Source organism: Ranitomeya variabilis, chromosome 3 (genome assembly GCF_051348905.1).
Source record: "Ranitomeya variabilis isolate aRanVar5 chromosome 3, aRanVar5.hap1, whole genome shotgun sequence".
Lineage (NCBI taxonomy): Eukaryota > Metazoa > Chordata > Amphibia > Anura > Dendrobatidae > Ranitomeya > Ranitomeya variabilis.
The window spans coordinates 704,088,951-704,114,555 of NC_135234.1; the positions used below are offsets into that span (position 1 = coordinate 704,088,951).

General features: G+C 42.3%; 1 protein-coding gene across 6 annotated transcripts in view; it reads right to left on the reverse strand.

The window, feature by feature from the left end:
* Nucleotides 1-25,605, reverse strand: part of NBEA (neurobeachin) — an 838,139-nt gene that overhangs the window by 628,756 nt on the left and 183,778 nt on the right. For all 6 annotated transcript variants that reach the window (XM_077298228.1, XM_077298226.1, XM_077298223.1 and 3 more), the window contains exons 2-7: nt 22,410-22,641; nt 17,512-17,612; nt 17,182-17,277; nt 12,970-13,091; nt 6,041-6,167; nt 2,493-2,612 (exon numbers count right to left, since the gene is read on the reverse strand). In XM_077298228.1, coding sequence (XP_077154343.1) covers nt 2,493-2,612; nt 6,041-6,167; nt 12,970-13,091; nt 17,182-17,277; nt 17,512-17,612; nt 22,410-22,641 — 798 coding nt within the window. The remainder of the gene's footprint in view (nt 1-2,492; nt 2,613-6,040; nt 6,168-12,969; nt 13,092-17,181; nt 17,278-17,511; nt 17,613-22,409; nt 22,642-25,605) is intronic.

Below are 25,605 nucleotides of genomic sequence, written 5' to 3' on the forward strand. Positions count from 1 at the left end.
GTAATCAAGAGGAAGATGGACAATCACAAGCCATCAAAGAAGAACTGCTTAAATTTTTGTACCATGAGTGGCATAAGGTCACCCAAAAGCAGTGTGAAAGACTGGTGGAAAGCATGCCAAGACGCATGAAAGCTGTGATTAACAATCATAGTTATTCCACAAAATATTGATTTCTGAACTCTTCCTGAGTTAAAATATTAGTATTGCTGTTTTCTACGTGAATAAGAACTTGTTTTCTTTGCATTATTTGAGGTCTGAAAGCACTGTTTCTTTTTTTGTTATTTTGTCGATTTCTCATTTGCTGCAAAAAAACACAACATTTTTAGCTTTAAATTTCGGAGACATGTTGTCAGTAGTTAATAGAATAAAACGACAATCTACATTTTACTCATAGATATACAGTTAGGTCCATATATATTTGGACAGAGACAATCTTTTTCTAATTTTGGTTATAGACATTACCACAATGAATTTTAAACAAAACAATTCAGATGCAGTTGAAGTTCAGACTTTCAGCTTTCATTTGAGGGTATCCACATTAAAATTGGATGAAGGGTTTAGGAGCTTCCGCTCCTTAACATGTGCCACCCTGTTTTTAAAGGGACCAAAAGTAATTGGACAATTGACTCCAAGGCTATTTCATGGACAGGTGTGGGCAATCCCTTCATTATGTCATTCTGAATTAAGCAGATAAAAGGCCTGGAGTTGATTTGACGTGTGGTGCTTGGATTTGGAAGGTTTTGCTGTGAAGTAAACATGCGGTCAAAGGAGCTCTCCATGCAGGTGAAACAAGCCATCCTTAAGCTGCGAAAACAGAAAAAACCCATCCGAGAAATTGCTACAATATTAGGAGTGGCAAAATCTACAGTTTGGTACATCCTGAGAAAGAAAGAAAGCACTGGTGAACTCATTAATGCAAAAAGACCTGGGCGCCCACGGAAGACAACAGTGGTGGATGATCGCAGAATAATCTCCATGGTGAAGAGAAACCCCTTCACAACAGCCAACCAAGTGAACAACACTCTCCAGGAGGTCGGCGTATCAATATCCAAATCTACCATAAAGAGAAGACTGCATGAAAGTAGATACAGAGGGTTCACTGCACGGTGCAAGCCGCTCATAAGCATCAAGAATAAAAAGGCTAGACTGGACTATGCTAAAAAACATCTAAAAAAGCCAGCACAGTTCTGGAAGAACATTCTTTGGACAGATGAAACCAAGATCAACCTCTACCAGAATGATGGAAAGAGAAAAGTATGGCGAAGGCGTGGTACAGCTCATGATCCAAAGCATACCACCTCATCTGTAAAACACAGCGGAGGCAGTGTGATGGCTTGGGCATGCATGGCTGCCAGTGGCACTGGGTCACTAGTGTTTATTGATGATGTGACACAGGACAGAAGCAGCCGAATGAATTCTGACGTACTCAGAGCCATATTGTGTGCTCAGATCCAGCCAAATGCAGCCAAACTGGTTGGTTGTCGTTTCATACTACAGATGGACAATGACCCAAAACATAAAGCCAAAGCAACCCAGGAGTTTATTAAAGCAAAGAAGTGGAATATTCTTGAATGGCCAAGTCAGTCACCTGATCTCAACCAAATTGAGCATGCATTTCACTTGTCATAGACTAAACTTCAGACAGAAAGGCCCATAAACAAACAGCAACTGAAAACCACCGCAGTGAAGGCCTGGCAGAGCATCAAAAAGGAGGAAACACAGCGTCTGGTGATGTCCATGAGTTCAAGACTTCAGGCAGTCATTGCCAACAAAGGATTTTCAACCAAGTACTAGAAATGAACATTTTATTTACAATTATTTAATCTGTCCAATTACTTTTGGTCCCTTTAAAAACAGGGTGGCACATATTAAGGAGCTGAAACTCCTAAACCCTTCATCCAATTATAATGTGGATACCCTCAAATGAAAGCTGAAAGTCTGAACTTCAACTGCATCTGAATCGTTTTGTTTAAAATTTATTGTGGTAATGTCTAGAACCAAAATTAGAATAATGTTGTCTCTGTCCAAATATATATGGACCTAACTGTACCTATAAAGAGAAAAATCAGACAAACTGAAAAATTTTACAGTGGTCTCTTAATTTTTGCCAGAGCTGTATGCATTGAATATGAACGCTCGCATAGTTTTCCAATGGGTAATCCAAAGAATTACAGATTGTGTTCTCCATAAGGACATGAGGCAACCTGTACAGTGCTGTGGAATATGTTGGTGCTATACAAATGAATAAAATAAACCAATGTCTCCTACATTTTATTTTGAGGTCTAGGAGAACTCTTAACAATTAAACTAGAAAATAAAATTTTATTGCACTGCTGGATAATGAATTTCCGTCCTGCCCAGCCATCACTGCTAACACTACACTAATACGTGGAATAGTGAAGGTAATATGGGGAAGTATCATGGCTTACTAATGAAGTGACTTCCGCGATAATCTCACACGGGAGCTTAGCGTCCTAGTAATTAATACTTACGTCATTGGTGTTGACATGCCATGCCATGTCTCCATAAGATACTAGTTGGCCATTGACATAGCAGCGGATTTCACTGTTCCTCCAACGGTTGTAGATGTGAACAATGCTGATCATGTACCACTGGAAGAAAAAAGATTAACCACGTTAGTACAGAACATAACAGATTATTAATAGATATGTCACCTTCACAGGAAAGGCATTATAGCATTTGCATATTTTCCAGCATTTGCAGTCGGTCAGGATTAATAGGTTACAATACTTTCTACTATAGAACATGAAGACAACGCCGGCTTGGGAGCAGGCAGCGCTTTTACATGTAGTAGGTCTATTATTCTTACTCTAGTGTGACAAATGGCCGGGCAAATCTTATGAATAAAATGTGTGCCTACTCTGTAGTCCTCTGCCCAGAAATGAAATGTATTTATATCTGTGGTTTATTTTACAGGCTTTCCTTTTAAACCCACACAATGACTTTTTCCGCCAGCAAACAAGGTTATCATTTTTGGGGTCCAAAATAAGGTGATATATTTTGCATTTCTGGGTCAGTTTCGGTCCAAGATTGCTTTATAGGCTCCCGATACATTTTATTGAAATGGATGGAACACCTAACTGATCCCTCAGTACTACAGCATAAGCTAGTAGGCTTATAGACCTAGTGACCGGGCTGCAGATCTACCGTATTTATATCATGGCAGACAATGATAATTTCCTATAAAGCCCATCATACACATTAGTTGACTGTAGGTTGGACAATAGTTTGGATGAAGTTTCAGTTCATGAAGATCTAAAGAACTATTACGTTTTCATCATTTGCTATTGGTGAGCTTCAATATTTCCCCCATGACACATTGAGGGAAATCTTTTTTGGGCAGTTCAAAAGTCATGAAGTTTTATATTAAATTTTAAATTAAATATTTTTCAAATCCGGTCAACGGGAACACTTGGTGTTTGTACAGGAGCACCCGGAAATGTCACTAGGGTCTAGGTTTTAATTCCATTTTCTGCATACAATGTGTAGGAGTTTCCAGAGATTTAAGGCTTTCTGGGTAGGTACAATTACTGTAATGTCAATCAGCTATTCAATTCCCAAAGGGAGAAAGCAGTGAAGTTCAAACACTCATTATAACCAATGCGAAAAGGAAATCTGAAACTCAATTGATAGAACTTAAAGATTTCTGATCTCCTGCTTCATAATTTAGTTTGTGTCATGGCTGGAAACCATTCTGAGCATATATCACAATCACAGGATGTTATCCAGAGACATGTTATTAAATATCTCTACTGGACTAAGCCTAGACTAATGAGTTCATGCCGAAATTAAATAAGGGCAAACTCATGTACGGCACCGTGGTTATCACAGACCTTAACCCCTTAACCGCTGGAGCTTTTTTCGGATTTGCGTTTTTGTTTTTCACTTCCCTCCTTCCCAGAGCCATAACTTTTTTATTTTTTGGGGAATATGGCCATGTGAGGGCTTATTTTTTGCGGGACGAGTTGTGCATTTGAACATCATCATTGGTTTTACCATGTCGTGAACTAGAAAACGGGAAATAAATTCCAAGCACGGTTAAATTGCAAAACAAAGTGCAATCCCACACTTGATTTTTTATTTTTTTTTGCTACGTTCACTAAATGCTAAAACTGACCTCCCATTGTGATTCTCCAGGTCATTACGAGTTCATAGACACCAAACATGTCTAGGTTTTTTTTTTATCTAAGTGGTGAAAAAGAATTCCAAACTTTGCTAAAAAAAAAAAAAAAAAAAAATTGCACAATTTTCCGATACCCGCAGCGTCTCCATTTTTCGTGATCTGGGGTTGGGTGAGGGCTTATTTTTTTCGTGCTGAGATGACGTTTTTAATTATACCATTTTGGTGCAGATATGTTCTTTTGATCGCCCGTTATTGCATTTTAATGCAATGTCGCAGGGACCAAAAAAAAAAAAGTAATTCTGGCGTTTTGACTTTTCATCGCTACGCCATTTAGCGTTCAGGTTAATCCTTTTTTTTATTGATAAATTGGGCAATTCTGAACACGGCGATACCAAATATGTGTATGTTTTATTTTTTTGTTTTATTTTGAATAGGGCGAAAAAGGGGTGATTTGAACATTATATATATTATTTTTTTTTTTTTTTTTTTACTTTTGGCATGCTTCAATAACCTCCATGGGAGGCTAGACGCTGCCACAACTTGATCGGCTCTGCTACACAGAGGCGATGCTCAGGTCGCCTCTATGTAGCTGAATTGCAGACTTGCTATTAGCGCCGACCACAGGGTGGCGCTCACAGCAATCAGACATCAACAATCATAGAGGTCTCAAGGAGACCTCTGGTTGTCATGCCGAGGCACCGATGACCCCCGGGGGTCACCAGCGTGCGCATTTCCAACCAAATGGCCGGAAGCGCTTGTTAAATGCCGCTGTTAGAGTTTGACAGCGGCATTTAACTAGTTAATAGGCGCTGGTGGATCCCGACTCCAATCCCACCTATTGCAGGCACATGTCAGCTGTTCAAAACAGCTGACATGTCCTGGCTTTGAGATGGGCTCACCGCCAGAGCCCACGTCAAAGTGGGGGATACTGCCATCGGCATAAAAGTACGTCCGATGGCAGTAAGGGGTTAAAGAGAAGAAGTAGAGGAGAAAAGTGACAACGCGAAAAAGAGAGAACGAGCCAAAAAGTGCACCAGACAGAAAGAGAGAGAAATAAAGAAAGAGAGAGAGAGAGAAAAAAAAGAGAAAGAGAAAGAAAGAAAGAAAAATAAAAAAAGAGAAAGAAAAAAGAAAGAGAGAAAGAGAAAGAGACACACACAACCAAAAATGGAGAATGAGGAAATTGAAGGCAAAGGAGAGGAAAAAAAATTCATAGGTAATAAGAAACCTGCAATAAAGAATGCAAAGAGAAAGAAAGCAACAAAGGGAAGAAGAGACTCCAAGACAGAACGGTAGATAGAGGAAGTGAGAAATCATAGCCAGCGGCAGTGAGAACATGACGTACAGTAACCGACAGAGAGCAACAAAGACAGTGTATGACACTAATAGACAAGAAAGTGATGACAAGCAGAGATGTCAAGTAAGAAAATAACAGTAGAAACAAAGATGGTAACAAAAAATAAATGTGCCAAGGACACAGTAGGAAAAAGAAAGTGACAAGAAAAAAATGATAGACAAAGGGAATGGTGAAAAAGAAGACAGAACGAGAAAGAAAGAAAGAAAGAAAGAAAGAAAGAAAGAAAGGAAAGAAAGAAAGAAAGAAAGAAAGAAAGAAAGAAAGAAAGAAAGAAAGAAAGAAAGAAAGAAAGAAAGAAAGAAAGAAAGAAAGAAAGAAAGAAGAGAATGAAGAATAGACAAGGAGAAAGAGTGAGGGACAGATAGAGAAAGAGATGGAACGACGGGCAGAGAGGGATGACGAATCCAGACAATATCCGTCCATGTGTTTCCGTCATTATGAATGAACCCTGCTAATAAATGAATGGCGATCATGTGTGAATTAATCTGGAAGAGATAACGCTTGGTGACCCTGCCGCAGGTTTATTTCTCCTCATTTACCTTGCGAGGCTGGAAGTCGTACTTCACACAGTGCTGGAAACCTTTTCCTTTTGATTTCAGGGATGTGACTATCAAACAATTTCCCACAAAATGTGCAGAATAACCAACACCTTTACTTGTGCGAAAGCTGAAAAGAGAAAGTGTACAAAAAAGAAAAAAAAAATCATATTTTGACTAATGCGAACAGATAAAAATCATAACAATGAATGTTGACTCGAGTCTAATATCACCACCAGCACATTAAAGGGGTTATCCAGGACTTTACTTATTTTTGCTATTGGGTTATGACCTTTATGTGTTCTACCCATCGTTCATCGCTGCTGGCTTACAGTGACCTCGCTTTCACAGAGCAGCTCTTCCACTCTGTTGACAGGGCGTCACTGCCAGTTTCCAAATGACCACTGCCTAACTACAAGGAGATGGCTGTCAATCAGCATGACCGACAGAGCAGACCGGAAGAGGAAGAGCTGCTCTGTTAAAGTGAGGTGAAAGGAAGCAGCAGGAATCTCCGGCAGGAGCGGTCCGTGACCTCGCTGAGGAGGCAGAGATTGGCGCCGGGCTGTACAGGCAGGTAGTTAGCAACTAACTGACTAAGATTGTAGCCCCATAGCAAAAATTAAGCAAAATCACAGATAACCCCTTTAAAAGAGCATTAGAGGGAATATGTGCAAATCAAATGGGCAAAATATTACTTACCGTACTCTGTCCAGTATCTCCTAAATAAAAAGTAAACTTAAAAGGGACCTGTCACTTGGTCAAAAAAAAAAAAAAAAATTGCGCTAAATACCTTGTAAAAATTTCTGAGCTCCCCTGATTCTGCTGATCGGTTCCAGTTTGGCCTGTGTCACTCCATTGAGGAGATGTTCACATTTATTTTGGGGCGCAGCATGTGAAATCTCAGCTTTGCACGCCAATGTTTCTTCACAATTTAGCAGCTGATCTAGCCATTCATCAGTCTCAGACGCTGTGGAGGTGTGATTGAGAGCATCTGGGAGGGAAGGGTGAAAGGCCCGCATCTCCCAGAAAGGAATCTGAGACTGATAATCTGCTGCAAAACCTGCTAAAGTGTGATTGGTAGCATCTCTGAGAGGGAGGGGTAAGATCTTGCTCACGCCCCCAGAGAAGACTGTGAAGAAATGCCAACTGGACAGAAATCAGAGATTTCACATACTGCGCTCCGGAAGAAATAAATGTCAATATCTCTGCAATGAAATGACACAGCATAAAACAGAAAAAAGCAGTCAGAGTAGCTCAGGGATTTTTACAAGATTTATTTCCATTTTTTTTTTAGCAAGTGACAGGTCTATGTCTGGTTAGCTGGCTATGTATTTACCGTACTACTTTAACGGATTGTGAGGGACTACAAAATTGATGGCCTACCTCTAGGACAGGCCATCATAATAAGGTCAGTAAATTTACACAGTCAACCAAAATTTACACCAATCACCATTGATTGTTTACCAATCCCAACTCAACTCTGCACTTTTGGTTGTGGTTTCACCTGGAAATGCATTTAGTGGTGCCAAGATTCAGACCCCAACCAATCTGATATTGATGGCCTACTTTAAGGATAAATGTATAGCCCTGCCTAACTCCCTCAAGTAGCAAACAGTCAGCTCCATTGCTAAGGCCGGGTGCGCACGGTCAGTAATTGGCAGTGCTTTGGACGCAGGGCATGTTTACTGCCGTCTATTGAATGCAAGTAAATCCGCATGTGTACACTGAACGGTGCGAATTCAACGCGCCCAATACATTCTAATGGTGAAATTTTTCTTGCGTAGACTACAGTCTCCGGAAGAGAAGTTGACATGCTGCGGTCTGGAGAGAAGAGATGCATGTCCGTCTCCGCGGGCGAGTTGTGGTCGCATAGTGGGCATGTCACAGCCCTGGTTACTGAAGAGATCAGAAGGAGAAAGTCTTCAATGACATGTCTCCCAGGGTTGACTACAGTAATTAACCGCAAGAAAACAGTTAAACCAAAACAAAGTCAAATGTTAAAAAAAACATATGTTTAGAAGCAGATCGCAAATAATCCCCTATCCACAAGGGAGGTAATAGCTTGCCGGTCATCAATGGGTGTCCCTGTACTGGGACGCCTACTGATCTCAAAAATGGGTCTCTGGCAGTGCCACGTTTGAATGAAGAGGAGATGGAGCTCACGTAGCACCATGACACTCATTGTTGAAGGAGACCTCAGAATGTCATCTCTGATAGTCACCTGGTAATGAATGGTGAAAGGTGCTGGGTGCACATGTGTGACCGCTACGCCATTTAGATATATTGTTGCATAGACAGTGCAGTGGGGTGTGCACGCTTTATGGGAGCTACAATAAATGGGATGAAAACAATATATAGAGCCTTAAAGGTGTGTACAGTTTTGCTATCCTTCCTTATCAAGGCCTCTAGCAGTACAATAACAATGTCATTAACGCACCCACTCTCTAACCATGAGATGACTCTGATCAACCAGCTCCGGCTCACACAGCAAAGCCAGAAAACTAAGTGTTACCTTTCTGTTGTATAGACTTCATTGGCAAGTATAAACTTGTATTTTTTGTTTTATATATTATATATATACAGTACAGACCAAAAGTTTGGACACACCTTCTCATTTAAAGATTTTTCTGTATTTTCATGACTATGAAAATTGTAAATTCACACTGAAGGCATCAAAACTATGAATTAACACATGTGGAATTATATACTTAAAAAAGTGTGAAACAACTGAAAATGTGTCTTATATTCTAGGTTCTTCAAAGTAGCCACCTTTTGCTGTGATGACTGCTTTGCACACTCTTGGCATTCTCTTGATGAGCTTCAAGAGGTAGTCACCGGGAATGGTTCTCACTTCACAGGTGTGCCCTGTCAGGTTTAATAAGTGGGATTTCTTGCCTTATAAATGGGGTTGGGACCATCAGTATTGTTGTGCAGAAGTGGATATACAGCTGATAGTCCTACTGAATAGACTGTTAGAATTTGTATTATGGCAAGAAAAAAGCAGCTAAGTAAAGAAAAACGAGTGGCCATCATTACTTTAAGAAATGAAGGTCAGTCAGTCCGAAAAATTGGGAAAACTTTGAAAGTGTCCCCAAGTGCAGTTGCAAAAACCATCAAGCGCTACAAAGAAACTGGCTCACATGAGGACCGCCCCAGGAAAGTAAGAACAAGAGTCACCTCTGCTTCTGAGGATAAGTTTATCCGAGTCACCAGCCTCAGAAATCACAGGTTAACAGCAGCTCAGATTAGAGACCAGGACAATGCCACACAGAGTTCTAGCAGCAGACACATCTCTACAACAACTGTTAAGAGGAGACTTTGTGCAGCAGACCTTCATGGTAAAATAGCTGCTAGGAAACCACTTTGGTTCCAACCACCGTGTCTTTGTGCAACGCAGAAAAGGTGAACGGATGGACTCTACATGCCTGGTTCCCACCGTGAAGCATGGAGGAGGAAGTGTGATGGTGTGGGGGTGCTTTGCTGGTGACACTGTTGAGGATTTATTCAAAATTGAAGGCATACTGAACCAGCATGGCTACCACAGCATCTTGCAGCGGCATGCTATTCCATCCAGTTTGCATTTAGTTGGACCATCATTTATTTTTCAACAGGACAATAACCCCAAACACACCTCCAGGCTGTGTAAGGGCTATCTGACCAAGAAGGAGAGTGATGGGGTGCTACGCCAGATGACCTGGCCTCCACAGTCACCAGACCTGAACCCAATCGAGATGGTTTGGGGTGAGCTGGACCGCAGAGTGAAGGCAAAAGGGCCAACAAGTGCTAAGCATCTTCCGAGCTTTCATTCACCCCCCACTCCGATCACTGGCTCGCTCTTCTTATCTGCATCTCAAAAACATTTCTAGAATTCGCCCTTTTCTTACTTTTGACTCTACAAAAACTCTTACTGTTTCTCTTATTCATTCCCGTCTGGACTATTGTAACTCTCTACTAATCGGCCTCCCTCTTACCAAACTCTCCCCGCTCCAATCTGTCCTGAATGCTGCTGCCAGGATCATATTCCTCACCAACCGTTACACCGATGCCTCTACCATGTGCCAGTCATTACACTGGCTACCCATCCACTCCAGAATCCAGTACAAAACTACTACCCTCATCCACAAAGCACTCCATGGCTCAGCACCACCCTACATCTCCTCTCTGGTCTCAGTCCACCACCCTACCCGTGCCCTCCGCACCGCTAATGACCTCAGGTTAGCATCCTCAATAATCAGAACCTCCCACTCCCGTCTCCAAGACTTTACACGTGCTGCGCCGATTCTTTGGAATGCACTACCTAGGTTAATACGATTAATCCCCAATCCCCACAGTTTTAAGCGTGCCCTAAAAACGCATTTGTTCAGACTGGCCTACCGCCTCAACGCATTAACCTAACTATCCCGTTGTGGCCCATTCAAAAAAGAAAAAAACATAATCGGGTTCCTCGCATCATGTTCTCATACACTTTATGCAGTTAATAGCCTCTGTGTCTGTACTGCTACATACTTAGGCTGTTAACTGGTTCATGCAGCTTTACATGAACACCCGAGCCTTACACTATTGCTGGTCCAAATAACTAAAGCAATTGTCACCATCCACCTCTCGTGTCTCCCCTTTTCCTCATAGTTTGTAAGCTTGCGAGCAGGGCCCTCATTCCTCCTGGTATCTATTTTGAACTGTGATTTCTGTTATGCTGTAATGTCTATTGTCTGTACAAGTCCCCTCTATAAGTTGTAAAGCGCTGCGGAATATGTTGGCGCTATATAAATAAAATTTTTATTATTATTATTATTATTATTATTATAAGCATCTCTGGGAACTCCTTCAAGATTGTTGGAAGACCATTGCCTGTGACTACCTCTTGAAGCTCATCAAGAGAATGCCAAGAGTGTGCAAAGCAGTCATCAAAGCAAAAAGGTGGCTACTTTGAAGAACCTAGAATATAAGACATATTTTCAGTTGTTTCACACTTTTTTGTTAAGTATATAATTCCACATGTGTTAATTTATAGCTTTGATGCCTTCAGTGTGAATTTACAATTTTCATAGTCATGAAAATACATAATTTTTTTTTAAATGAAAAGGTGTGTCCAAACTTTTGGTCTGTACTGTATATATATTATATATAATATAGAGAGATATATATATATATATACACATACACACACATATACATACATACATACACACACATATATATATATATATCTCCATCCATTATAAAAAACCTGGCTAAATTATTACTTTTTTTATAGTATCTGTCAGCAGATTTTTGCTATGTAATCCGTAGACAGCATTTGGTAGGGATTAAAACACTGAATTTAGCGATGTGTCACTTATCAGGCTATGTGCCACTTATCAGGCTATGTGCCGTTTACTTACAATGAAGGTTTTATCACTAGGACATTATCACCGCCCGCACTAGTTACATTATTCCAAGTCGTCACGCCCCCTCCTCAGATAATCACTGTTAGACTATGTACATACAGTATTCTGAGCACTGCTTCACGCTGCATCTAAAAACTCTGTCACAACCGCTGCACCCAGTAATCTAAGTGACACATCGCTGGATTCAGCTTCTTTTGCTCTACGCTAGGCTGCTCTCAAATAAGGTAGCAAAAACCTGGCGACAGATTCCCTTTTAAGCAATTCATAGTGCTACCTACTCCCCTGCCCCCAGCATTTTGTAAACCATAGTGTAAATTGGTTTCCATAGTAGGGTGGGAGAGGGTAAATGAAGACGAACAGGAGACATATTGGATTTCATGCCTCAGCGTTCTATATTGTACCCAAAAAGAGGACACCTGGAATCTCCTTTCTGTGCGTCGCACAATGTGGTTTGCCATAAACGGCTATGCACAAGGATGGCGGTCTTACACCAAGGATGGTGGTCTTTATGCGGTCTTTTTCATTTATAGGATACTCTTTAGGCACATGGTACATTGTCACCTTGACAGAGGGTTTTCTTTAGAAAGCACTTGTCATGGTGTGACAGTACGATGGACGGCACGGTAAAGAGAAGACGCTGAGCAGAATGATAAATATGTTTGTTGGAAGAGATGCAGTATAACTCGTATTTTGTTCATTGAGATCCCAAGTGTTTTGGGGTTTTTTGCATACGAGTCCAGTGGGCGGTCTTAAGTGATTGACAGCAATCTCTCATACAGGGAAGACTGTCAGTCAGTGGATAGGACCGCCCACTGGACTCAGGCATACAATGAATAAAATAAAAGTCTGACTGAACCTCTTCCCACTAAAATGTATAATGAGTCTGATCAGCCCCCACTGCTCTATGACATCCTGTCTGCAGACACCGCTCTCAATAGTACAGTTTCCCTTTAAGATCCATCACATAGCCTCGTGTTAAATCGCATAGGTATAAAATGACAATATCGTCGTGTGATTCCCTTGATACAAGAGCTTTTAGTTCAATCATTGTAAAGCCTCAGATACAATCACCCGCCATGTTAATAGCTGCAGGCGGTGGCGTGACACATCAGGTACGGTATACGCCGGCGTATGGAATAGAAAATATAATAGAAAAATAAAGAACCCAATGGACAAGAAATGTAAATCTGAAACAAGCCGGCATGATTTGAGCTTATAAAAGGTCACAAAGAAAAATACATAAAAATTCTCAGTAAAACTGTAAGGTACGGAGTCGTAAAAGGATATTCAGAACGGACCGATCACTGGAAATCACATTTTAAATGCCCATATGTATGTGAATGTATAGAAAGGATGGTGTGCAGGTAATGGATACAGCATAGAGGCCAGAGAAAATGTAAAATAAGAATATAAAATACGGCACATGGAGTTAAAGGGATCACGATACTGGGAAAGGATACTAAATGTAAGGAATATAAACACCACAATATGTATAAAATATACCCAATATATAACAAAATAAATCCCACTGACACATTCACTCACCAATAGAGGTAAGGTTTATCTTTGTCAACATTTATGTTATTTAAAGGATCCATACGAAACCACGTGTTCAGGGTAAAACCATTCTGATAAGGCCACTTGGCAATAGGAGGCAGTGCAATAGCCTAAAGTGAGAAGAGAGGGAACATATTAGAAAGCACACACGTTACTTTACAGCATGTGGTCGGCAGCTCCATCACAAAAACAAAACGGACAATCTGAATTCATAATTAAGAGAAAAGGATAGGAACCTTTACAAAAAGAAACATGGCAGCTATACTAAACCAGGTGTCTTCTGCAAAGCAATCATGGTAAATTCACAGGAAGCTTTGCTCTGGTTCCACTAATCACAGCTAAAAACCAGAGTACTCCGACACGCATTTTTTGCCGCCTTAGGTGTGAAAATTCCCTTACTTTTAAAGAGATTCTAGTAACAGAGCAAGATACGTTGCTGATCCGTGGGGGTAAACTACAGAGACCCCCACTAATCTCAAGATCAGGGCTATGCAATATCATGTTAGAATGCCGTGCTTCAATGACTATGGGACTTGGCAGATAATAGAGAATGAAGGGAGTGGTGGCACCTGTGCTCTATTCTAATGGTGAATGTCAGACCCACTTCTCAGGACTAATAGGGGTCTCCAGGGGATGAACCCTTAACGATCAGCAAATTATAAATATACTGTGGATAGGACATCACTTGCCCAGTAGTTAAGCTTTAGTATGGCTGCACATCACATTTCACTAGGGATAGGTCAATGGATAGACAGATACTTGACTTTAGACAGATGGATTGATGCCTAACTTTTTCTTCCTAGTTCAGGTGATAGTTTACTTTGTAGGTTTTTATTCCATAATTTGAACCGGAGCCTCCAACACAACTTCTATCAGGAAAGAGCAATGACAGCCAAAACAATGGATGGCACAAGAACCTGGTGGACACCATTTATAAGCCCAACTGGGCTTGTCAGACACTATCAGGAAAGAGCAATGCCAGCCCAAACAATGGATGGCAAAGGAACCTGGTGGAGACAAATTATATGCCCAATTGGGTTTGTCAGGCACTATCAGGAAAGAGCAATGCCAGCCCAAACAATGGACGACACAGGAACCTGGTGGACACCATTTATAAGCCCAACTGGGCTTGTCAGGCACTATCAGAAAAGAGCAATGCCAGCCCAAACAATGGATGGCACAAGAACCTGGTGGACACAAATTATAAGCCCAACTGGGTTTGTCAGGCACTATCAGGAAAGAGCAATGCCAGCCCAAACAATGGACGACACAGGAACCTGTTGGACACCATTTATAAGCCCAACTGGGCTTGTCAGGCACTATCAGAAAAGAGCAATGCCAGCCCAAACAATGGATGGCACAAGAACCTGGTGGACACAAATTATAAGCCCAACTGGGCTTGTCAGACACTATCAGGAAAGAGTAATGCCAGCCCAAACAATGGATGGCACAAGAACCTGGTGGACACCATTTATAAGCCCAACTGGGCTTGTCAGACACTATCAGGAAAGAGCAATGCCAGCCCAAACAATGGATGGCAAAGGAACCTGGTGGAGACAAATTATATGCCCAATTGGGTTTGTCAGGCACTATCAGGAAAGAGCAATGCCAGCCCAAACAATGGACGACACAGGAACCTGGTGGACACCATTTATAAGCCCAACTGGGCTTGTCAGGCACTATCAGAAAAGAGCAATGCCAGCCCAAACAATGGATGGCACAAGAACCTGGTGGACACAAATTATAAGCCCAACTGGGTTTGTCAGGCACTATCAGGAAAGAGCAATGCCAGCCCAAACAATGGACGACACAGGAACCTGTTGGACACCATTTATAAGCCCAACTGGGCTTGTCAGGCACTATCAGAAAAGAGCAATGCCAGCCCAAACAATGGATGGCACAAGAACCTGGTGGACACAAATTATAAGCCCAACTGGGCTTGTCAGACACTATCAGGAAAGAGCAATGCCAGCCCAAACAATGGATGGCACAGGAACCTGGTGGACCCAAATTATAAGCCCAACTGGGTTTATGAGGCATTGGCAGTATCTGTCAAACAACAGATGTAGCAGAGCGTTATGACTTTTCTTATGAATAATGCCTAATTACAAGTGCGAGCAGACTAAGGCTACTTTCACACTAGCGTTTTTGGCTGCACGTCACAATGCGCCGTTTAGGAGAAAAAACGCATCCTGCAAAGTTGTCTGCAGGATGCGTTTTTTCCCCATAGACTAACATTACCGACACATTGTGATGTATTGCCACACGTCGCAACCGTTGTGCGACGGTTGCGTCGTGTTTGGCGGACCGCCGCCACAAAAAAAGTTACATGTAAGTTTTTTTGTGCGTCGAGACCGCCATGCACGGCCGAAACTCCGCCCCCTCCTCCCCGGACCTTGCAATGGGGCAGCGGAAGCGTTGGAAGACTGCTTCCGCTGCCCACGTCGGGCATTGTTTTCACAGTATACATCGGGCCGACGCAGCGCGTTACGGCCCCGTACCGACGCTAGTGTGAAAGTAGCCTAAACCACAGGTAAGTACTGTATGTGTTTCTCACGTCATGTGAACAAATGGTGCAAAACATGATAGATGTAACATTAAAGTTTGCTATATCTGTGTACATATACAAAAACAAAACATGGTAAAGATATAACAGTTTTAGAGAACAGAGGAGGAAATCAGATACTTTCCTCTTTTCTTAATGGTTGGGCAGAACAAATTAATGTGTCTTCATTTGGTGGCTCTACATTAGGCCATACGTAGCGTCAGGGCAACTAGTTGGGCATCATTGATCTAGATGTACATTACTATAATAGGAAAAAAAAGAGTATCTACTGTATGTAAAACCTTATTTAAGTAATTTGGTACTAAACTGAAGCTGTACTTTGAAGCCACTGCTCATAATGCAATTCCCATACATGTTAGAAACAAAATTTCCAAAAAGTGAAGCTAAATATCAGTAGCTGTCATGGCTGTAAATCAAGTTTAATATAAAAGGGTGCTAAGAATTTTATGATCCTTTCCTAAAATCATTAGGTTCTTTTTTTTTTTTTTTTTTACACAGGGAAGGGTCGATATAATGTATAAGCTGCTGCTCCTATGAACGTTATATATTTTTGTTTTACTCATGCACTTTTGTATCTCTTTCTTGTACTTCCATTCTATACTTGGGATACTGAGCGCTCTCACAGGACATACCAAGTATAACGATCCCTAGACCAGGGGTGTGCATGTCCTGAGACATTCCAGTCTATTCTGCCTTATGGAAGGCACCATGGGCTTTAGTTCACTTACCCTTAATGTCATGACACTTTAGTGTCAAAACACATGCGAGGTAGGGTCGTGCTGCCCGAAATGTGATAGATGGAGTGCATGCAGCAGGAACAGAGTTGTCTCAGTATCCTTGATTAGAATTATTAGCGGACATGCGAAACGTACATCAAGGAGGTACATGCAGTAGTCAACATCAGGGATGCAAAATGGGTAAGAACTTTATTAATTGCCCGATATGGTAGTACAGGCGAGTCTTAGAGATGAGAGAACGATTTGAAGGACTCCGGCCCATCGACCTGGTCAGCCCTCTTTGTCCAATGGACAGGAGGACTGCGAATCTCCTTACTTACCGGCATTTTTGACTCTTCTTCTGATTAGTCAGACTGGAATGACCCCATCAATGTGGAGTGACGCACATGACGTTGCACCAACCCGGCTAATCAAAAAAAGGGTTGGGAATGCTCGGAGGTAAGAAACTTTGCGGAGCTCCAGTCCAGCTGTGACTTGGTTGATGGATCAGAGTCCTACGCTTTGGCGCTCCCATCTCTGGAGAGCAGTAACTTTGTATTTGGTTGTCTATCCCACAGGTGAGTGAATACAGGGATTCTTATGACCCACACTGCTTAGTATGCTTCTGCTGTATCACATATGTGCTTCTACGTCTATAATGTTACTATGTCTCCCGATATATGCCCTCTACCTGATAGCCTGAATTCTCCAAGGAGGCCTCCTCATTTTTATTATGAATGTACAACAGATTTTATGATTGTATACAAATTAAATGGCATTTATTAAGGTATACTAGTACTTGGAACTCCTTTGGGTGAATGTATTATTTCGATCAGATTTTTTCTTGTATAGCTGCCTACCTAATACACCACAAACATTGCAGCCTTTGAAGAAGTTTGGCATCAATAAAGCACTTACCGCCGCACTCCGTCCTGGGAAATTGAAGAACGTGTCGGGTCCATGTCTCTGTGGCATTTGATTGAGCACTGATAACAATTTCACCGCATGCCTCGGCTGTCAAAATAGAAAGAGTAGCAAATGCTAAGTGAAAGCACTCTCAGACAAATGCCCATAAACAGCAATAGATCACCGAATACTTAATTTAAGATCCGCTATTTGAGGCTACTTTAGAGAAACGTTCAATCAGCGGGAGGAACAGGTTTATTCCTATGTGCCTCAGGAGACATTTCATTGTAACCTCAAGCTGTAGTGCATTAATAGAGAACGCCGGCCCTGACCACAGCTTACCCAGATTCCATTTTCGCCTCGTAACATACTAAAGAGAAGCTTCAGCTCTTTGACTGTGATACTGTAGCTGGCGAGGACGCCCAACATGTCAACCAGAAGATCTAGAAAGGCAGATAAAAATACCATTAGTTCACCCTCAACCGCCAAGAGATGACCTCTCTCCTTACACCAGTGGGGTGTCCTAACACTTTCAGAGGATTCAGACATTTCACAAGTCGGCTCGCTTTTTTTTTTCTCCATTGTTCTATTTCAATCCGAAATTTGGCAGTGAAGGACCTCAGCACACTTTCATGAAGCCTTGCTGTGAGATCAAAGGGTCAAGAAAGCTTCAGAGGCTGAAACTCATCAGGGGGTGACGGGCTAGGACTAAATGTAAATTTGACAGTTCCTACATTGACATTAATTATAGGGGAAAAAAGAAGACTGAAAAAGTTATTAAATGTGCGAACCTGGCAAATTGTGGGAAAGTGCGTGTACAAGAGTGAAAAAAAACAGACCCAAGCTTACCCCACCTGACGTCAGGACAAGTGCAGATGGCAGGAACATACAGACTACAATGGAGACTGTGAATATATACACACATATCTATCTATCTATCTATACATACATACACAGTGCCCTGAAAAAGTATTCAAAACCCAGGAACGTTTCCACATTTTTGCACGTTACACCCAGAAACTTTAATGTATTTTATTGGGATTTTATGAGATATACAAAAAACACAGTAAGAAGTATTTGTGAAGTGTAAAGGAGATGATTCATGGTTTTCTAAATGTTTTAAAAATATAAATCTTAAAGGGAACCTGTCAGCAGGATTGTGGTCAGTAACCTACACAGTGTCAGGTCGGCGCCGTTATACTGATTACAATGATACTTGGTGATGAAATCTGTCTTTATTTTCAGTTTTCAGTTAATGATATGTTCGTGCTCCGGGGCGGCCTATGGGGGTCTTCATGTGGTGCTCTGATCAGGTATTCACCAGTATGGCTTCTGACACATCACTGATCCCTCACTGACCTGCCCCCTAGTTTACATAACGAATACTATATATATCTTGGGGGGGAACCGTCTGGCAGGGGCCGGCGGTGGCGCCTGCGTTGCAGCATGATCGCATATGTAATGAATTCTATACACATTTGTTTGATGTAATCCTGAAGTTCCGGGAAATAAAAATCCGTATGAAAATGTCACCGGCTGCACCTGAGCAGTAGCAGTTATCAGGGATGTGATAGCTTCTACTGCGCAGGCGGCACCATCTTGGAGGACAAAGTTTTCTTTCTCTATCAAGATAGAATTTGTAAACTCCAATAATTCAGTGGCTGATAGGTTTGTGATAAAGAATTGTAAATACATCATGATATGAAATATTCAGTATCACTTCGTATCAACTGAGCAGATTCAAATTCTTTCACTGAAGGCAAAATAATATTTTCTCTAAAGCACGTTTGTCTGTACATGTGTGATTAACTCAACTCTTCAGAGTTATGGCTACAGTACGTACAGGAGGGAGTGCACAGAGGGAGTGGTACACTTAGATTGATAGAGCCGGTACGTTCCTTCCTCCACACATACCCGAAAATCACTAATAATTCACTAAACTAACGGGGGACGCAACGGGCCCCTTTAACGATCATATGACGTGGTGAATTTGCCCATTTATCTTTTCCACTTCTAATCTAGACTGTGTATCTGGTATGAAGAGCACGTGCCAGGTATCATTGAGCAAGGCTGCGATCGACGTCACCACCCAAGGAGAAGTACGCCGGTGTATGAGAAAATGTTAAGGGGTTAAATGACTTTGGGCAACTGATCTCACACCACCATTGTATAGATCTTGATTGCCCCGAATCAACGTAATGTCACTCTAACCTGGCCCAAATGGGTTCTGGCCAGTCCTGATGCCCAGAACCCATTTGGGCCAGACTGAAGTGACATTTCTTTGATGCATCAAGATCTATGCAATGGTGGTGTGAGATCAGTGGCCCAAAGTCATTCAACCCCTTAAAACACCACTTACTCAAATCTGTGAAAAGTGGCTATTTGCCCACTTTGATGCCAGTTCTCATGCCCAGAACCTGTTTGGGCCAGACTGGAGTGATCTGAATTTGATGCAGGCCATCACTATGTATGTACTGGTGGTGTCAATCAGTGGCCCAAAATAATTGAACCCCTGGAAAACACCAGTTACTTATTCAAATCGTTAAAGTCGACTGTCTGCCCATTTTGATGCCAGTTCTGATGTCCAAAACCCATTGTAGCCAGGCTTGAGTGACCTGAATTAAATGTGGGGCATCACTATCTGTGTGTCTGCCTTGGGAGATCAGTGGCCCAAAGTCATTTACGGTAAGCCTTTCAATAACTGACTTCAGTGCCAGTTTTATAATTTGTAGCTGCTTTTAAGTGTATTCATGACAGGGCTCCTCGCTGCATTGTATGTTATTATTGTGATTTTTTTTATGTTAAACCTGTAAAAAATAAAATAAAATAAAAATTGCTAAAAAAGAAACCAACTTCAGCATGTTGGGTTTCTATGAGGAGATAAGTGCCAATCTGGATGTTGGTAATGCGGCTGATGTGATTTATCTGGACTTTGCAAATATATTTGATCCTGTACCACATACCAGCCTTATACTGAAGCTACAGAAGCAGGTACTGGGGGAAACTTTATGCAGATGGGTAAGAAATTGGCCAAATGACCAGAAACAAAGTCGTCATAAATGGTACGTTTTCTAAATGGGATATAGTCAGCAGTGTGGAGTGCAGGGATCTGTACTGGGAGCAGTGGGGACCACAGGGATCTGTACTGGGAGCAGTGGGGACCGCACACATCTGTGCTACGAGCAGTGGGGACTGCTGGGATCTGTACTTGGAGCAGTGGGAACTGCTGGGATTTGTACTGGGAGCAGTGGCAACCGCAGGGATCTGTGCTAGGAGCAGTGGGGACCGCAGGGATCTGTGCTAAGAGCAGTGGGGACCGCAGGGATCTGTACTGGGAGCAGTGGGGACTGCAGGGATTTGTACTGGGAGCAGTGGGGACTGCTGGGATTTGTACTGGGAGCAGTGGGGACTGCTGGGATTTGTACTGGGAGCAGTGGGGACTGCTGGGATTTGTACTGGGAGCAGTGGGGACAGCAGAGATCTGTGCTACGAGCAGTGGGGACTGCTGGGATCTGTACTTGGAGCAGGGGGGACTGCTGGGATCTGTACTTGGAGCAGTGGGGACTGCTGGGATTTGTACTGGGAGCAGTGGCGACCGCAGGGATCTGTGCTAAGAGCAGTGGGGACCGCAGGGATCTGTGCTAAGAGCAGTGGGGACCGCAGGGATCTGTACTGGGAGCAGTGGGGACTGCAGGGATTTGTACTGGGAGCAGTGGGGACTGCTGGGATTTGTACTGGGAGCAGTGGGGACTGCTGGGATTTGTACTGGGAGCAGTGGGGACTGCTGGGATTTGTACTGGGAGCAGTGGGGACAGCAGAGATCTGTGCTACGAGCAGTGGGGACTGCTGGGATCTGTACTTGGAGCAGGGGGGACTGCTGGGATCTGTACTTGGAGCAGTGGGGACTGCTGGGATTTGTACTGGGAGCAGTGGCGACCGCAGGGATCTGTGCTAAGAGCAGTGGGGACCGCAGGGATCTGTGCTAAGAGCAGTGGGGACCGCAGGGATCTGTACTGGGAGCAGTGGGGACTGCAGGGATTTGTACTGGGAGCAGTGGGGACTGCTGGGATTTGTACTGGGAGCAGTGGGGACCGCAGAGATCTGTGCTACGAGCAGTGGGGACTGCTGGGATCTGTACTTGGAGCAGGGGGGACTGCTGGGATCTGTACTTGGAGCAGTGGGGACTGCTGGGATTTGTACTGGGAGCAGTGGGGACTGCTGGGATTTGTACTGGGAGCAGTGGGGACTGCTGAGATTTGTAGGGGGAGCAGTGGGGACTGCTGAGATTTGTAGGGGGAGCAGTGGGGACTGCAGGGATCTGTACTGGGAGCAGTGGGGACCGCAGAGATCTGTGCTACGAGCAGTGGGGACAGCAGGGATCTGTGCTAGGACTGATTCTGTTTAACCTCTTTATTGATGACCTTGTGGATAGGATTGAGAGTAAAATGTCAGTCTTTGCTGAAGACACAAACTATGAAGGATATAAACATGACCTTGATGTTTCAATATTGCAAAATGATCTGGATAAGATGACTGAATGGGCTAACATTTAGCAAATGAGGTTTAATGTAGATAAATGTAGAGTAACGCATCTAGGACAGACGGGAGAGAGAGAAAAGAAGTCAAGTCTGCAGGACCAAAAGCTGTGTAAACCATTGCGTTCCTCCTCCCAACACCCTGACACGGAGTCATTCTCCAGAAACGTTACGTGTAGACGAGTTGGGACTCGATCACCATGAGAGAAGTTTGTAACTCGCCTCTTGGAAGGGAGAACTAATACATTATTTGTGTGTCAGAGTCACAAATCTGCTTCCCATTTTGTTAAAAAATGCGGGCGTTCTTGTTCCCAGGAGGAGGACATAGGAGACGGAAATAGGAGACAGACCATGTGTTTCTTTCTTACTACCAACTATATTGATTTCTTTTGAAAGCCAAGTAGAAGAACAAGCTAGTTCATATCTCATTGATATCGCTGTTAAACTGCATTTTCCAGTTCTTATTTTTAAGCTTCTTAAAAAATGTTTTTACAACTATCCAATTGTAAAACTTTTGGGTTACAAGTGCTCCACATGGACTCCTACTGAAGAATTCAAGCTTCTCCTCCTGCTGGGGTTTCAATAGAAATCAACCAAGATCTGTGCTTGGAAAATATCAGAACGCATCTGGCATTAACTTATGGACATGGAGGAGTTTTTAGAATCTGAACAATTTTGCGGAACAGAGGAAGCAGAGTCCATTACCTGCAATCATGTCATCTACCGAGCTCATCTTCAGGAGGACTTGCTCAATGAGGCCAACCTCGGTGCTGGTCTGCAGGTTACGCACGCTCTTCCGCAGAATCGCTGTGAACATGCTCCAGATCTCCGCCTGGCACGTTACATCGCAGTGCTCCAGCAGCTCCGACATGCAGGTGATGCTTTCTGCATCTTGAATGATAAAATTCATCTCCAGATCGAATTCTCCGCCGACCAGCTGGAAATGGAAAGGATTGTAAATATTAATGTCCTGCAGCATTCACTGCCACAATACGTCTACGGGAAGATTTAGAAGACAAGTTCTGGGCCCAAATCCTAATTATAACGAAACAACGTCATCTGATTAGACACATTAGTGAACAGGTCTCCGCACAAACTAACAACCCAGAAGTAACAGATACACAGAATAATCAGCTTCATGGAGAAGGAACATTCACAGTTATTTACTAATAAGCACATAGATGACGGAAACATTATCTTCTTTTACATTAAAATATTAGAGGGGCCCCATACACTATACATAAGTAAACTATACATAAGTAAACATATAGTTTGGTTATCTTTCAGTCCGCAGCTACATCAGCCATCTCTCTCACTCCGCCAAGCGCTCCTATGTTCTCTATGAGAGAGCCGCTGCCAAACTCCACTGGGGGCGACTTATCTTGCTGAAAATGAAAGGATCGCCAGTGCAAAAATTCAAAATTCTGGATCTTTATAGGAGTATTCCCATCTCCAAGATCCTGCCCCAGTATGTTGTAGGTGTACTAATAATATTAGCAAATACCTCCAATTAGAAATGTAGTATAGTTCTTCTGATTCACAATGTCGCTTACCCCTTGTGCAGGGTATTGCAATAGCTTAGGTATCTATATAGTGACAACTAACTGTCAGTATATGAGTAGTCGTAGCCATGGATACCTAAGCTACTGCAATGCCCTGCACAAGGGATAAGCGGCATAGCTAATTAGAAGAACTATACTAAATTTCTAATTGGAGGTATTTGCTAATATTATTATTATTACACCTACTACATACTGGGATAGGATCTAGGAGAAGGGAATAACCCCTTAGCTACCCCAACATTATTTGTTGGGAAAGAGTCTGGAGGTCCCATCCACATTAGATCTCAGCGTGTCCAGCTGACAGCCTAATGTCTATGGTGATTAAGGCTACGTTCTCGGGTGGGTTGAAGTCTCTGTTACTAGGCCCTATCGCAGTTTAAGCCATTTTACAAATAATATAAAGTGTAGAATGCTACACTATATTTTCTGGTAAAATTATTGCCACAACAGACATTAGGGTCCCACAGACTTTTAGGGGTGCAGTATTAGGACTGCAGAGCCAGAATACTGGTAGCACCCATTGATTACAAGATCTTATAGAAAACTGAATATTTTAGGATTATAAAAGGATCAATAAATTTAGATGTGAATGTAAGTAAACGAGATAATCTTGTCCGTACTGTTAGCTCATCTGAAGCATTTTCTCAGTGGTACCAAAATGATTAAACCTTGTAGAAATCCCACAAAAAAAAGACAAAAGGTTCAAATCCTGTAGATCTGTTAAAGGGATTCTATCACCAGGTTTTTGTTATATAATCTGAGAGCAGCATGATGTAGGAGCTGAGACCATGATTTCAGCAATGTATCACTTTGCTGGTCTGCCTGTTGTCAGTGCTCAGAACGTTGAGCTCTTTATAACCCCGCCCACACCACTGATTGGCAGCTTACTGTCAATGCACAGTGTAAGCAGAAAGCTGCCAATCAGTGCTGGAGGCGGGGTTATACAAGAGCAGTGAGACAGGAGACACAAGACACCTAGTCCTGTAGTGGTAACCTCCTGCTGATAAAACACTGATTTTATTGAAACACCCAGCCTAAGAAGCGGCACATCGCTGGAATCATAGTCTCTACCCCTACATCATTCTGTTCCCAGTTAACATAGCAAAATCCTGCTGACGGATTCCCTTTAATTTTTGCCAGAAGAACAGTAAGAAGGCAACGTTTAGCTAAGGGCTCAGCATTTAACAATCTATTTGTCCTACTGTAAACAGGGCAGTGAGTGGGGGGAGGTTCCTGCTGAAGTTGTCTTAAAGCACCAAAACAGTGTAGTGGAGGATTTCTATATAGATTTCTGTAACATGAGACAAAATAGAATCACTGGGCTTTTTTTTCCCAGTACATGTTCTATGTTCAGGTTTCCTTTAAAGTGTGCCCATCCGATAATGAATACTTTAACGAGTGTGTAACTAGGAAATCATTTAAAGAATGCCTTAATACTACTCAAGAACGCAGGAATGTTGGTGAAGCAATTCTATATATAATCCAGGGAAATTACTGGCACTAACCCATGTGTTTTGGACCTTTCTTACAGTGCTGATCTGAGGTTTTGTTGGAAATCCTGTATATATGAGTGGTAACAAATAGTGATGAGCGAGTGTGCTGGGGTAAGGTGCTGTGTGCTCGAATACTATGTTCGAGTCCCCGTGGCTGCATGTTTCGGGGCTGTTAGTTGTAACACATGCATGGATTATCCCTTTATGTCTTGGAGCTGCTGAACATTTGAGAGACATGCAGCTGCGAGGACTCGAAAATATTCTTCCAGCACGCCGAAGATACTCCATTAGCATACGAACATGCTCGGATAGAAGCTTCTCCCAGCACTCTCGCTCATCACTAGTAACGAGCTGTCTCATAATGGAAGAAATTGTTATCATTGCATATATGGCCAGATTGTCATACAGTCTTTAAAGGGGTTTTCCCATCTTCAAGATCCTTTCCCAATATGTACTAGGTGTAATAGTAATAAAAATAATAATAATATTTGCAAATACCTCCAATTATAAATGTAGTATAGTTCTTCAGATTCACTGTTGTTTACCTCATGTACAGGGCATTGCAGTAGCTTAGATTCACTTACCCCATGAACAAGGCAATTAAGTAGCTTAGGTATCTGTGGTTATAACCACTAACAGCTAACTATCGATATATAAGTGGTTGTAATCATGGATACCCAAGTTATTTCAATGCCCTGCACATGGGGTAAGAGACAGAGAATCAGAAGAACTATACTGCATTTCTAACTGGAAGTTTTTGCCATTATTATTATTACACCTACTACATATTGGGATAGGATCTTGGAAATGGGAATATACAGGTGCTTCTCACAAAATTAGAATATC